General features: G+C 41.5%; 1 protein-coding gene across 1 annotated transcript; it reads left to right on the top strand.

The window, feature by feature from the left end:
* The first annotated feature begins 637 nt into the window (after window positions 1–637).
* On the top strand, window positions 638–13,823 carry tpk2 (thiamin pyrophosphokinase 2). The gene is made up of 9 exons (XM_022213276.2): window positions 638–940; window positions 1,018–1,259; window positions 7,155–7,218; window positions 7,299–7,429; window positions 7,579–7,697; window positions 8,843–8,975; window positions 9,101–9,197; window positions 9,306–9,377; window positions 10,094–13,823. The coding sequence occupies exons 1-8, from the start codon at window positions 652–654 to the stop codon at window positions 9,350–9,352; spliced, it is 1,122 nt and encodes a 373-aa protein (XP_022068968.2). The 5' UTR covers window positions 638–651; the 3' UTR covers window positions 9,353–9,377; window positions 10,094–13,823.
* The last annotated feature ends 810 nt before the right edge of the window (window positions 13,824–14,633 follow it).

Raw genomic sequence — 14,633 nt, 5'->3', positions numbered from 1 at the left:
CATACATTTAAAACCAAATGGCTTCAGTCCTTTTCTACTTTTGTATTATGTCAAAATCTTTTTTTCTGTTTGGCAAGTGGTTATTCATCTGCGCATGTTACTGTATTTAAAGGTTAGATTTGGTCCCTTCAAATCCACCAATTCGCATATCAGGCAAAGGATCCTATGGTATGTTTCCTTCTAACTGAAGTACAATACAATACAATAACTTTATCAATTCCCGAAGCAAAATTCAATTGTCTGGGTTCTCATCTGTTGACTTTGGAATTAAATAGTCTAATTGCTGATGCTAACAAAGATTTTCTGAATCTTTCTGTCCTGATAGGAGGAGCCGTGCACCACTGATGTTTCCTTGTTCATTGAGGCAGATATGAAGTGGATGATCCATGTTTGTCAGAATGGCTTCCATCTTGCTCAATGCACTTCTCTCCACCTCATCCTCCAATGTGTTCAATCTTATGTATGTATATGTGTGTGTGTGTGTCACACACAGAGACACACACACACACACACACACACACATATATATATATATATATATATATATATATATATATATATATATATATATATATATATATGAGAGAGAGAGAGAGAGAGAGAGAGACGGAGAGACGGAGACGGAGACAGAGTATTAGACAAACCAATTCGATGGAGAGGATTTCAGTGCTTTCTGTCTCTTTGGAGAAAGCTGTGAATACATCCGGTACGTACTCCTCACCAGGGCTAGGCGGTAATGCACCGACTCTAACCAGAAGTAGCAGTAGAAGAAGAGCTACAGCCGTCTCGTTAAAAAACAGGGACTTTTCCAACCGGTTGTTTTCAAAACATATTTTTTGTAGTGCTGATAACATACTGGAATTTAAAATGGCTAATCGGCTAGCCTGGTCAGAAAAAATACTCCAGCTCCTCCGGCGAATGAACAACTTTTATTCCGCAGGTAGGCGACTCTCAGTGTCACAAAGCACATAATATGAATGCAGTATTTAAAGTAATTTTTTCATTTTGTTCCCACAGAGTCCTGTCGAGCTAGCTGCTATAGGTTCGTAATAGACGGAGCACAAGTTGGTTGGATTCTTCCTCACGTAGCTTCTCTGTTGACCCGGTATCCAGAGGTGTTCAACCCGCCACACGGTGGCGTAGTGTCCCTTTGTCACAATTTGGACTCGTACCATAGCAGGTCTGAGGCTGTAGATGCTGTTCTGAAGGATCTTAGACAGGAGGCTGCTCTGACCTGTCTGACAGGATGGAGAGATGAGGTGAGGCACAAATCCAACACTGTACTTCTATATCACCTTGACCTTCACCTACAGCTAATTATTTCCTCTGATATAGAAACAGGTGGGTTTGTTTCAAAACTATGACTGCCTGAATCTGTGTCTTGAAGGTGGTCATTGATACACGGAGGTTTCAGGATCAAAATGCACAGCCATGACTTTGACTCCCTATTTTTTTCACATAATGTTTCTTCCAGCATATAAAATATACCATATAGACATGTTTTGGACAATGGAATTATTGTAACAAAACTGTCTGAGGACATCAGACAAGTTTGTTATTAAATTACTAAAAACCAAAAGCTAATGCTCAGTGGACCTAAGCTTTTTGTGTCCCCTGTGAGTATGGGGGCCCATCTCAGTTTGCCTAGTTAGCTTAGCCAGGGCTAAGCTAACTAGGGCTCTGAACTTGATTTAGTAAATAATTAACTGTGCTAATATTTATGTGGACTGTTTTGATATCATTAGTGTTTGTGATATTGTTCATTATGTTGGTTGGGGTCATGATTTAGAAAGTGGGGTTTGATAGCTAGTTCAGCGACACCCATAGGTCTTGTTATGTGTTTACGGGGAGGGAGAGTGTGAGTGACTAGCCATATTTTTTATTGACCATAACATCAAACCACTTCAGTTTCCTTTCATTTTTTTATATCATTTGTGCACTTTCTACTTCAGGTGTTTTTTTTTTTATTAAAAACTTGCTTAAAATACATTTTTGATGTCAGTAAATAAAACCTGGCCTAACCTCAGGTTCTCAGTGACTTTCAGTTTGTTTCCTGAAGTACAGTAGCTACACTTGGGTTTAATGGTCCTTAGGTCCAAACAGTGCCAAATTAGGGCAAGAGACCCAGAAAATCAGTGTTGTACATAAATTCATCGTCCATAGCAGCTGATTCTGAGTTATACTGGTGAGTAGTTAATCCCTTCTCAAGTGCCACTATCAAGCCAAAGGTTTCTGTTAAATAATCTTGTGGTCCTGGCACGTGTCTATAAAATTTATAGACAAGAAGACTGCATGACATTTTCAGGTTGTTTCAGTTGAATGTCAGTTTTTCATTATTAGTTTAAGTCTCACACAACTATAATTCATTCATTTTGCTTTGTAAACAAGAAATACTGCATTATGGGTGTGTATGCCTTACGCAATATCTAGTGTGTAGGTTAAACAGCAAATACACACGTGGACAAAATTGTTGGTACCCCTCAGATAAAGAAGGAAAAACCCACAATTCTCACTGAAATCACTTGAAACTCACAAAAGTAACAATAAATAAAAATTTATTGAAAATTAAATAATCAAAAACAGCCATTACTTTTGAATTGTTGATTAACATAATTATTTAAAAAAACAAACTAATGAAACAGGCCTGGACAAAAATGATGGTACCTCTATAAAAGATTGAAAACTATTTGACCAGAGTGACATGATTAACTCAGGTGTGTCATTTAATTGACATCACAGGTGTTTCCAAACTCATAATCAGTCAGTCTGCCTATTTAAAGGGAGACAAGTAGTCACCCTGCTGTTTGGTGAAAAGGTGTGTACCACACTGAACATGGACAACAGAAAGCGAAGGAGAGAATTGTCCCAGGACATCCGAAAAAAAATTATAGACAAACATCTTAAAGGTAAAGGCTATAAGACCATCTCTAAACAGCTTGAAGTTCCTGTGACAACAGTGGCTCATATTATTCAGAAGTTCAAGACCCACGGGACAGTAGCCAACCTCCCTGGACGTGGCCGCAAGAGGAAAATTGATGACAAATTGAAGAGACGGATCGTTGGAATTGTATCCAAAGAGCCCAGAGCAACCTCCAAAGAAATTAAAAGTGAACTCCAAGGCCAAGGTACATCAGTGTCAGATCGCACCATTCGTCGTTGTTTGAGCCAAAGTGGACTTCATGGGAGACGACCAAGGAGGACACCACTGCTGAAAAAAACTCATAAAAAAGCCAGACTGGAATTTGCAAAAATGCATGTTGACAAGCCACAAAGCTTCTGGGAGAATGTCCTTTGGACAGATGAGACCAAACTGGAGCTTTTTGGTAAGGCACATCAACTCTATGTTCATAGACTCAAAAACCAAGCATACGAAGAAAAGAACACTGTCCCTACGGTGAAACATGGAGGAGGCTCAGTAATGTTTTGGGGCTGCTTTGCTGCATCTGGCACAGGGTGTCTTGAAAGTGTGCAAGGTACGATGAAATCTGAAGACTATCAAGGCATTCTGGAGAGAAATGTGCTGCCTAGTGTCAGAAAGCTTGGTCTCAGTCGCAGGTCATGGGTCTTCCAACAGGACAACCAAACCATCCAAAACACACAGCCAAAAACACCCAAGAATGGCTGAGAGAAAAGCGTTGGACTATTCTAAAGTGGCCTTCTATGAGCCCAGATCTGAATCCCATTGAACATATGTGGAAGGAGCTGAAACATGCCATTTGGAGAAGACACCCATCAAACCTGAGACAACTGGAGCTGTTTGCTCATGAGGAGTGGGCCAAAATACCTGTTGACAGCTGCAGAACGCTCATTGACAAATACAGAAATCGTTTAATTGCAGTGATTGCCTCAAAAGGTTGTGCAACAAAATATTAAGTTATGGGTACCATCATTTTTGTCCAGCCCTATTTCATTAGTTTGTTTTTTTAAATAATTATGTTAATCAACAATTCAAAAGTGATGGCTGATTTTGATTATTTAATTTTCAATAAATTTTTATTTATTGTTACTTTTGTGAGTTTCAAGTGATTTCAGTGAGAATTGTGGGTTTTTCCTTCTTTAACTGAGGGGTACCAACAATTTTGTCCACGTGTGTACAATCTCAAGAATAAAGAATGCTGGCATGCAGAATAGATGCTCCCTCTAAAGTGGGCATGGTTTGAAATTCTCTGGCACTGTACTAAAATTTCAGTGTGAGGCCGTTTCAGATTAAAAACAGATTTTAAAAAAATATGTCAATGGAAAATACTTTTGCATATGTTTATTAACTGTCACATAGCAGTGGCTGATTTTGACAATGAAGTAGACCTGTTTTATTAATAAAAATCTTCATTGACCCTTTGGCTAAGTGAAGTGTTTGTTACTCTGCCAAGGAACGCAGCACAGTTATGACGATCGGTGTACGTTTGTCGGTATGTTAATCTGTCTTTCTGTGTGCAACATTACTGGAAAACGGACTAACGGATTTGGATGAAATATTCAGGGAAGGTCAGAAATTCAATTCAATTTTACTTATATAGCGCCAATTACAGTCAAATTGTCTCAAGACGCTTTCCAGAACCCATATGCCTGACCCTCAGAGCAAGCCCAAATGCGACAGTGGCAAGCAAAACCTTGAGCAGAACCCGACTCTTTATGTGGTGGGACCCATCTGCCTGCTGACCAGGCGGGTTGAGAGGGACAGAAGAGGTAGAGAGATGGAGGAAGAGAGGTAGAGAAGTAGAGGAAGACAGGCAGGGAGGTAGAGGTAGAGGAGGTAGAGAGGGGGAGGGGAACAGGGAACATAAAACACACAATTTGATACATGCATGATAAGACAGATGATACATACAAAGTAGAAGCTAACATTGAAACTGATTCATAGTTTACTGTTATGATGTACAGCTCTGGCAATAAATGTACTACATATATAGCTGGTAGGAAACTCAAAAATATGTAGAAGAGCATATCAAGTAAAGTGAGGGTGATGCAGAGTCTGCTGATGTAAATGGGCAGCTGGAAGCAGTGGACTGGAGGAAAGTCAGCAGCAGCATCCCACAGTGGACATTATGGAGACTAGACCAGTTGGTAGGACAGCAACCACAGATCTGAAGCATTCAGCTCTGGGACCAGGGGCACTCGGAGGAAGAACACAGGGACAAACAGAGTGAGTGTAATGCAATAACAATGTATATATTAAATATAAAGGTAGATAGAGAAGAACTCAGTGCATCAAGAGAGGTGGCCCCAGCAGCCTAGGTCTATAGCAGCATAACTAGGGGCAGAACTAAGGGACATCCAAGAGGAAGCCAGATGTGCCAATGGAGACACCAACTGACCCCCTCAGGATCACCCAAGTCAGCCCTAACTATAAGCCTTGTCAAAAAGGAAGGTCTAAAGCCTGGTCTTGAAAATGGAGAGGTTGTCTGTCTCCCGAACCCAAACTGGGAGCTGGTTCCACAGGAGAGGCGCCTGATAACTGAAGGCTCTGCCTCCGATTCTACTATTAGAAATTCTAGGAACAGCAAGTAAGCCTGCAGTCTGAGAGCGAAGAGTTCTGCTAGGATAATATGGTACTTTCAGGACTTTAAGATATGATGGAGATTGGTTATTAAGAGCTTTATGTGTGAAATGACACAAGGACCATCTGATTAGATTTTGGCAGTGATGCAGATTATAGTCTGGATCCACAGATTTGTTAAATATTTCTGTATCATTGCGAGATAGGGGCATAGCGTCACTGTAACAATGGCAACAAGTGAACGGTACTTCAGCTGCCTGCTGATGTTCTCATGGCTTGCTTATCGGGCGGACTTATCGGGACTTATCCAAATCATACAATGACTGAGCAGCCTTGGTGGAGTCCTGCACTCTGGTTTTCTAGTTTATCATTATTGATGTATGTTTTGGGCCATTGTCTCATTGGAACTGCGTCCAAGACCCAGACTTTTGATTGAATGATTTTAGATTTTGAGGTAGTCCTTCTTTTCCATTTTCCCCTTTGTTCTTCACCTGACCACAGAACTCCTTCAGAAGATCTTTCCTTTGTACTTATGATGAGCAGAAAACTTCAGTCGAGCCTTAAGATGCTGCTTCTAGAAGAAGAGCTTCCTTCTGTGCGTGTCAGCCTCTCAGCCCATGGTGTTGTCAAACAGGCTTGACTCTAGACACTGACATTGTATTACAGCAGCTTCTAATTCATTGCAGACTTGTTTTTTAGTGATTCCCGGACCACCCTTATCAATTGTCTCTCAGCAGCAAGTGATAGCTTGTGTTTTCTTTCTGATCAAGGCAGCAGCACATCTGTCCTTGCACTTTTCAGATCTGACGCTGCTTTGAAATGGCTCCTGGTGACTTTCTGACTTGTTCAAGTTAATGGTTTGTTTTCTCAGGTCTGTGCTGAGCTCCTCAGACTTGCACATTGTTGGTGTTTGTGGTCAAGTCTAATGTGCGTACAAAATCAGCTGTTGTCAATCGAAATCACTTAAACTGATAATTCAAGTTGCTGTATTTATATTTTTGGCCCAGAAGATTTTGTCATATTTCCAGAAGACCAATAATGAAACTGTGAAAGAACCAAAATGCAGAACTGTTTTTTGTGGCAAAGATGCATGCGTTTCATAGATTCCATCACAGAAAATAAAGAGAACCCACACAGCCACAGAGAGAACATGCAAACTCCACAAAGAAAGACCCCAGGCCAGAACGAAAACCCAGAACCTTCTACCTGTGAGGCAACAGTGCTAACCAGCCTGTCCTGGGATCTCTCTTTAGAATATTTCACAACAGTTTACACATCAAACCTATTAGTCTCGGGTCATTAACAGGCCATTAGTCATGTAACTTGGGGGTGTGAATAATTTTCTGGGACTCCCAACCAGTTAGAGCTGAGGTAGCCTCTTGGATGGGAGGTTAAACATCTTCAAGAACAAAGAAAGAATCTACTCGCCTTCGACTGACACACTTAGAATTACCATTACCTGGATGACTGATAATCTACACAGACATATTCAGGCTCTTCAGATGATGAATTCTGTGTCTCCTTGAGCTTTTTTTTGTTAATTCCATATCAAATTATTAAATTCTAATCTCCATTACACACCTGAGAAAATGAATGCTAATGGGTTTTTTTGTCATTTACCTTACCTGATGAATTTTAAGTCATTCTCATCTTTCAGAAGTACAGCGTGATGCCAAAATTCTCAGATAGTCCTTTGATGTGGATGGAAAGAGCCGCTACAAGTAGGTTTTGGCCCCCAGTGGTGCTTCATTTTTTTGTCTTTTTTTGTGTTGTGGAAGTTGACTGTGTTGCTATACTATAGGTCTCTTTGGTGTGAAGCGGTATGGAGTTCATATCAATGGTTATGTCGTCAGTGGCATTGGGGAGGTCAGCATGTGGCTAGGACGACGTTCCCACAGTAAGCAGACATATCCTGGACTACTGGACACCGTGGTGAGTACAGACTGTATCTAACACTGTCCTGACACACTGCCATAGTAGATAGAGCAAGGAGTTATAATAGATATAAATCTAAAAATCATTACAGCTTCTCAAATTCAAAGTTCTTCAAGTTCCACAAATTAATCAATATCTTTGGGCAGGCAGCAGGTGGTCTGGCTGCTCATGTTGGCATCAAAGAAACTCTAGTGAAAGAATGTCTGGAGGAAGCATGTATCCCAGCAGCCATTGCAGAGGAGGCTCATCCTGTAGGAACAGTCAGGTGAGGTTTATACCACTACTCATCTATAAAGGACCAGAGGAGTCACAGAAAGAGTCTGGGATATTTCACATTTTAATTCTTGTCAACAATTCACCTGAAAGTACATGGCCAATACCAATACCGAATCTTTCTTTTAACAAGTACTATGTGTGTATTCAGAGCTGGATATGTCGAAGAGTGTAGTCAGTTCCTTCATTTTGATGCAGGAAGTGGTATCATAAACAGTTATTTTCATCAAATATCCTTTTATTTTTGCTAAATGAAGTTTTCACTAAGTCGCAGTGTTCTGTGTTATTGTTGTCCAAAAAATGTTAAAAACACGAGTGAGAAATGCTATTGGCATGTTCCTTTATTGCCTTGAACTCTGTGACTACTGTTAGGCAGCAGACATCTACATTATATGGGCATAGAAGGTCTAGTGATGCACTTTCTACACTTATTCAAATTAGACAGTTGGACACGGGTCAGCACTATTCACTTAAAATGCAAGTAAAGCCTACGCCTTACAAGACATGACTGTTGTTTGTTTTTAGTTTCAGTGATGTCTTCATTTTATCCTTGTTGAAGATAGTTCTCACACATCTTTATTGAGCAGCTTCACATAATTTTTCAATTGTCTTTTAAAAGTCGCCTATTGACTGCCTAAACATGGAGAGGCCTAGGGACTAGATCCCAAATACACATAGTTGGTTGTCTTTTAGTTTGTTCAATGGAAAGTAAATATACTTCCTTAAAACACATCACAGGCGCATCATTGTTGTTTGTTATACTACTTTCTATTGATAACCCACAATTTTTACTGATGTCCAGCAGTATCTCCTCACTTGTTCCTTAACTGACAATGTGGATAGCAACTCTCGGTCACAAGTCTTGGTATGCTTCCTTTTCAGTTGCTGATAATCACTTTTATTGATATAAGGATATAAATCTCCTATATATTTGAAAAGGGGGCTAGTAATTGGTTAGAATGTACCACAATGGGTCTGTGAGGCTATATCAGAATCTGCCATTCAGGTCCTCTGAAAAACACCCTTCATGTAGGATGCCTTGCTGCTTGCAACAATGTTGTCAAAATGAAGTAAAATTAAATATTACAAATTTAAAAATAATTTTCTTTTAATATACTAATTGAATTTTGTTTCTAGTTACACCTACAGTAATGAAGAGGGTGTATTTCCAGAAAGCCAGTTTGTCTTCGATTTGGAACTTCCTTTGGAATTCAAGCCCAGAGTTGGGGATGGAGAGGTGCAAGAATTCTACCTCCTGCCCATAGATAAGGTTAGTACTGCTGACCTAATCTAATTCCGGTATTCCAGTACTCTAAAAGGGGACATTAAACGCACCAAGATGTGGATGTCTCATAAATATGAGTGGTATTATCTAAATGTCCTGTCTTGTTTTAGGTGAAGGAACTGCTGGCAAATGGTGACTTCAAACCAAATTCTGCCATGGTGGTTTTGGACTTCCTTATCAGACTCTCATTCATTGAGCCTGACACAGGTTTGTGGTTTTTCAACTTTTCTCAGCTAAAATCAATAATAACATTAGCTAAATGTAGCAAATCTTTTTTTTTAAAGTCTTGTGTTGATGATAAGCTTTTCATTTCAGAGCCATGCTATCAGGAATTTGTGACAGGACTCCATCAGACTTTGTAGACTACAGCTGAGGACGAAATCCACTGTAAGAGACAAGGCACAACATGTTGAGTGTTTCATTGTTGTTCAAATTTCTCCTGTCAAATCACCTCACAGAAGCCACACTATATTTTTTGTGCTCAATGGACTGAACTTGGTAACTGGAGTGAAACCAAACAAGCTGAGGGGAGTAGTCCAGATGTCTGTTAACAGGGTATTCCTGTCATCTGCTAAATATTGTGGGGGCACGTTGTGTGAAGATAGATGTCAAATTGTCTAATCTTCATGGCATCTTTAAAAGCTTTTTGTAGTTTTGTTAGATTAGATTATATTGAATGTTTACATACAGGTGTCCCTAAATTACCTCTACCCTGTATCTGCATTAAAAATATTCTATAAACACTTGGTTTGTGAGGAGACTGAGCATTTTGAAATTTGAATAGGCTTACTGATGATTTTAGCCGTGATGTTATTAGATATATAAAAACAATGCACAGTACTAGTCAAAAATCTGGACGTACCCATTTATTCTCTCACTTATCTTTACTTTGACTACAGTATAGATCAAAATTAAGGACAGCAAATGTCCACAGTAACACACATGGAATTACGCTGTAAACAAAGATGTAAAGAGAGCTACATCTTCTGCCCTGAGCTCTTGAAGGAGGCGGTCGCACTTTTCCTCTCTCCGTCTCTATCTCTGTTCTTCTCCCCACACCCTCATGTTTTCTGCTTGCTGCTCTTTTTGTCTCGTCTCGTCAGTCTGACTTGGAGCGATCGCTTGGCACTGGACCTTCGAAACACCGATCATGGAATTGATTAGCTGGTCTCTCAACGCGATTGACAAGATTGTCGCCACAAAGAGCACAGGCCTAGGGGAGCCTACCTGCTGGGAGTTTCGCCTCTGGTTACGTGATCGACGCCTGGGGAAAGTGGAAGGGGATCATGTGCCTGGCACCCCTATCCGTGGAGGATATGGAAGATGTTTTTATATTCGGATTTATGATGACAGGCCTGCTGATAATTGGCTTGATCGTGGGCCTGAGCTTCTGAAAAATTAGAATGGCCGTATATAGAAACGACGTCCAAACTCTGCTGGTCTTTGCAAACGATTGAATCAAGGCTGCTGGTGACGAACTCAAACATAAGATGAACAATTTGCTTGTTGTGACTATTGATTTGAGTCGCAAAGTGGATGCCATCAAGGTGAGGATCACCGCTGCTGAGGTCTAAAACAGTTGAGAGCAGCCAGGGGGAAGGTGAAATTGCTCCTCTCCCCCGCCTAAACAAGAAGGATACTGATAACATTCTGGCACCCCTGGAACGATAACAAACTCCTCTGGAAGTTTTCATGGCCAAGAGATAGCTCTCCTAAACCCTCCCCACTTTCTCAAGGACACCTGTTGACTTCTGGACTGGTCCATCTGAGGACGTCTCCATAGCAACCTGCTGTGTTATCGCGTTTCCACCCTTGCGAACTGAGACACTGGGGACTGGGACGGAAGGAGATTGGCTATACGCATACACACACACACTCAGACTCATGAACTGAGGACTGAGCTCACATTCACTCACACGTGCCCTTGCCCCCTCCAAGCCGCCTCACAAGCTTCCCTCTCGTGCACAGTGGGCAGGAATCCCGTGCATGCAGCGCGCCGCGCTATGGTGCAGCAGCTGTATAGGAGACCAACTACTGGGCTGAGCCCAGTACCCTTCATCCTATCCCAGTTAACCTTGTCTAATGTCATGCTTTGTCTGTTGCGGGTTTGTTTGTTTTTTTCAGGTCATTCTCAGATTGAATTTCCCATCCTCGGATGTTTCATTTGTTTAACGAACCTTTTTTTTCATTTTACCCTCTCCCATCCCTACCCCGATCCCAAATGTCTTTTTCTTTTTTTTTCCTTTCTTTAAGACAGACACGGTGCTGCGGCCCGAGCTGCCATTGGCAGGGCAGCTCAAATGAAATTTCATTGTATATGAAAGTGTGCAATGACTATAAAGGTCTGATTGATTGATTGATTGATTGATTATGTTTATATTTTAGATCACTCCAAGTAGCCTTAATGACCCTTTGCACACTGCTGGTAATATGTTAACCAGCTAAATGAAGATGGAATCTGGATTGGATTTCAGTAAATGTGAGCCTCATCAAATCAGCTGTTGGTGTTTCCATCCATCCATTCTCTATACACCGCTTTATCCTCACAAAGGTTGTGGGGGGTGCTGGAGCCTATCCCAGCTGACTCGGGCAAAGGCAGGGGACACCCTGGACAGGTCGCCAGTCTGTTGCAGGGCTATATATACAGACAGACAATCACACTCACGGGCAATTTAGAGTAACCAATTAACCTCAGCATATTTTTGGACTGTGGGAGGAAGCCGGAGTGCCCGGAGAAAACCCATGCATGCACAGGGAGAACATGCAAACTCCATGCAGAAAGATCCCAGGCCCACCCTGGGATTTGAACCGGGGATCTTCTTGCTGCAAGGCAAAAGTGCTAACCACTACTCCACTGTGAAGCCTGCTGTTGGTGTTTCTTACTTCTAAATACATGTGAGGCCATGAGTTGAGGGCTGAGGTAGTGTTGGTATACAGTCAAAAGCCTTATTCAACCATTCTACCGTAACTAATCTATATTATGGCAAGAACCACTCAACTATGCAACAAGAGTCTATTGTTACTTGAAGACACGAATGTCAGTCAATTTTCAATATATCAAGAATTTGAAAGTGTCTAAAATGTCAGTCAGATCAAACTCTGCCTTTCATGAGGACTGCACCAAGACGAAGAGTTCCCTCTGCTACAGAGGGGAATACAGTAGTTACTGGCCTCAGAAATAAACAATTGCAGCACCTCAGATTAGAGTCTACATCAGTGCTTCGCAAAGTTCAAGTAGCATACTCATATCAATGTCAGTTGTTGGTAGAAGACTGAACGAATCAAGTTTTCATGGTGGAACTGCTGTGAAGAAACCATTAGTGAGGGATAGCAATAATTAGAAGAGAACTTCTTAGACCAAGAAACACAAGAAATAGATATTTGATCAGTGGAAACGTGGACTTCGGTCTGATAACACTAGTTGTGAGGTAGTTAGCTCTAGCCAAATTGTGTGCAGAACTCGCTCAGGAACTGTCAGAAACCGCCACTTGCCAGACTCGAGTGTGGCAACTTGTATCTCAACTTATGCTGTGGACAAAATGTGGCTACTTGGTACAAGGTGTTTGGTTTTGTGCAGGAGCGAACTTAGAGAAATATTAATGTGGTGACAAAGGGGTGACATACATTTTAGGTGGTGGCGTGTGTGTACATATATGTGTAAATGTATGTACAATAATGTGTGTGCTTGCACACACATTGTCCCTCCATGGATATGCCTTCCCACACCATTACTGACCCACCACCAAACCAGTCATGCTGAACAATGTTACAGGCAGCATAACGTTCTCCACGGCTTCTCCAGATCCTTTCATGCCTGTCACATGCGCTCAGGGTGAATCTGCTCTCATCTGTGAAAAGCACAGGGCACCAGTGGTGGACTTGCAAATTGCTGTGTTCTATGGTAAATGCCAGCCGAGCTCCACGGTGTCAGTCAGCGAGCACAGGGGCCACTAGAGGACATCAGGCCCTCAGACCACTCTCATTATATCTCTTTCTGATTATTTGATCAGAGACATTCACACCAGTGGTCTGCTGGAGGTCATTTTGTAGAGCTATTGCAGTGCTCATCCTGTTCCTCCTTGCACAAAGGAGCAGATACCTGTCCTGCTGATCGGTTGAGGACCTTCGACAGCCCTGTCAAGCTCTCCCAGACTAATTGCCTGTCTCCTGGAATCTACTCCATGCGCTTGAGAATGTGCTGGGAGACACAGCGAACCTTCTGGCAATGGCACGCATTGATGTGCCATCCTGGAGGAGTTGGACTGTCTGTGGAACTGTAGGGTCCAGGTATTGCCTCATGCTACCAGAAGTGACACTTACCCTAGCCAAATGCAAAACTAGTGAAAAACAGTCAGACAATATTAGGAAGGAAAAAAATGTCAGTGGCCTTCACCTGTAAACTCATTCCTGTTTTGGGGGTTGTCTCATTGTTACCCCACTAGTGCATCTGTTGTTAATTTTATGAATACCAAAGCAGCTGAAACTGACTAAAAAGCCCCTCAGGTACTTACTTGACCAGATCAGTATCCCACATGTTTCACTGATTTGATGCAATACTTAGATTAAAAAATGTTCCTTAAATTTTTTTGAGCAGTGTATATTTCAGTTAGGCGTGCTGCTGCAGTCTATTTTTGGGTTGAGAGTTTTCTTTGAAGTAGTTATTTGTTTGTATTTCTTTTTCAGCTGGTGTACTATCGGCTTCAGAGTAAAGCTCGCCTTTTGTTATGTTTATTTCCTTGCTGCTGGTAGCACCCATTTGCTTTTAATCCCCTCAGTTTTCTGTATCGTTTTTGTTTCCATATCCACCTTTTCAAAATAAATCATCAACTTCCACTCTGTTGTTTCGGTTTCTTTTGTTATGGTCCGGTTAACCTAGACAGCTGGGTCATAACAACATGTTACCTGTACTGAATAGACTGAGAATAGAAGAAAGTGTAAATCTCCGGGGCACAACTGAGCAAGAGGACAAGGTCATCGAAATCTCTATTCCTGAGAACAGTGAAGTGACACGATGCTGGCCATTTAGACAGAAAAATCCACATCTGCTCATCTTCTGTCTATAATGGAGTGGGATCTCATTCCTATTAGGGGAACAGCCAGACAGTATGGATCCCCATCAAACCAGTCCAACTTGCGAGAAGTGAAACTTCTCCAGATTACCTCAACAGACTGACAGCTGGAATGCCAAAGTTCTGATTCTTTGAGGAAAGTAAAGTTTGAGGGATAGAATTATTATTTCAAGAAAACAAAGGATCATTTCTTACCTTATCAACGTATAGACTATATTTCCTACTGACTTTGCAGTAAAAAAGGTCACATTTTCAGGAGTCAACAGTTTCTTTTCCAAGCCCATTTGTCAAGTATTGTGTACTATCTTTCATTTGTAAGGTTTCATGTGGGCTGCACAGTGGAGTAATGGTTAGCCCTTTCGCCTAGCAGCAAGAAGATCCCCAGTTCAAATCCTGGGGTGGGCCTGAGATCTTTCTGCATGGAGTTTGCGTGTTCTCCCTGTGCATGTGTGGGTTTTCTCTGGGTACTCCGGCTTCCTCCCACAGTCCAAAAATATTTTGAGGTTAATTGGTTACTCTAAACTGCCCATAGGTGTGAATGTGAGTGTGATTGTTTGTCTGTATATGTAGCCCT

This window comes from Acanthochromis polyacanthus, chromosome 6 (assembly GCF_021347895.1).
Source record: "Acanthochromis polyacanthus isolate Apoly-LR-REF ecotype Palm Island chromosome 6, KAUST_Apoly_ChrSc, whole genome shotgun sequence".
Lineage (NCBI taxonomy): Eukaryota > Metazoa > Chordata > Actinopteri > Pomacentridae > Acanthochromis > Acanthochromis polyacanthus.
Note: the sequence above shows the minus strand (reverse complement) of the source record. Positions and strands in the feature narration are given on the sequence as shown.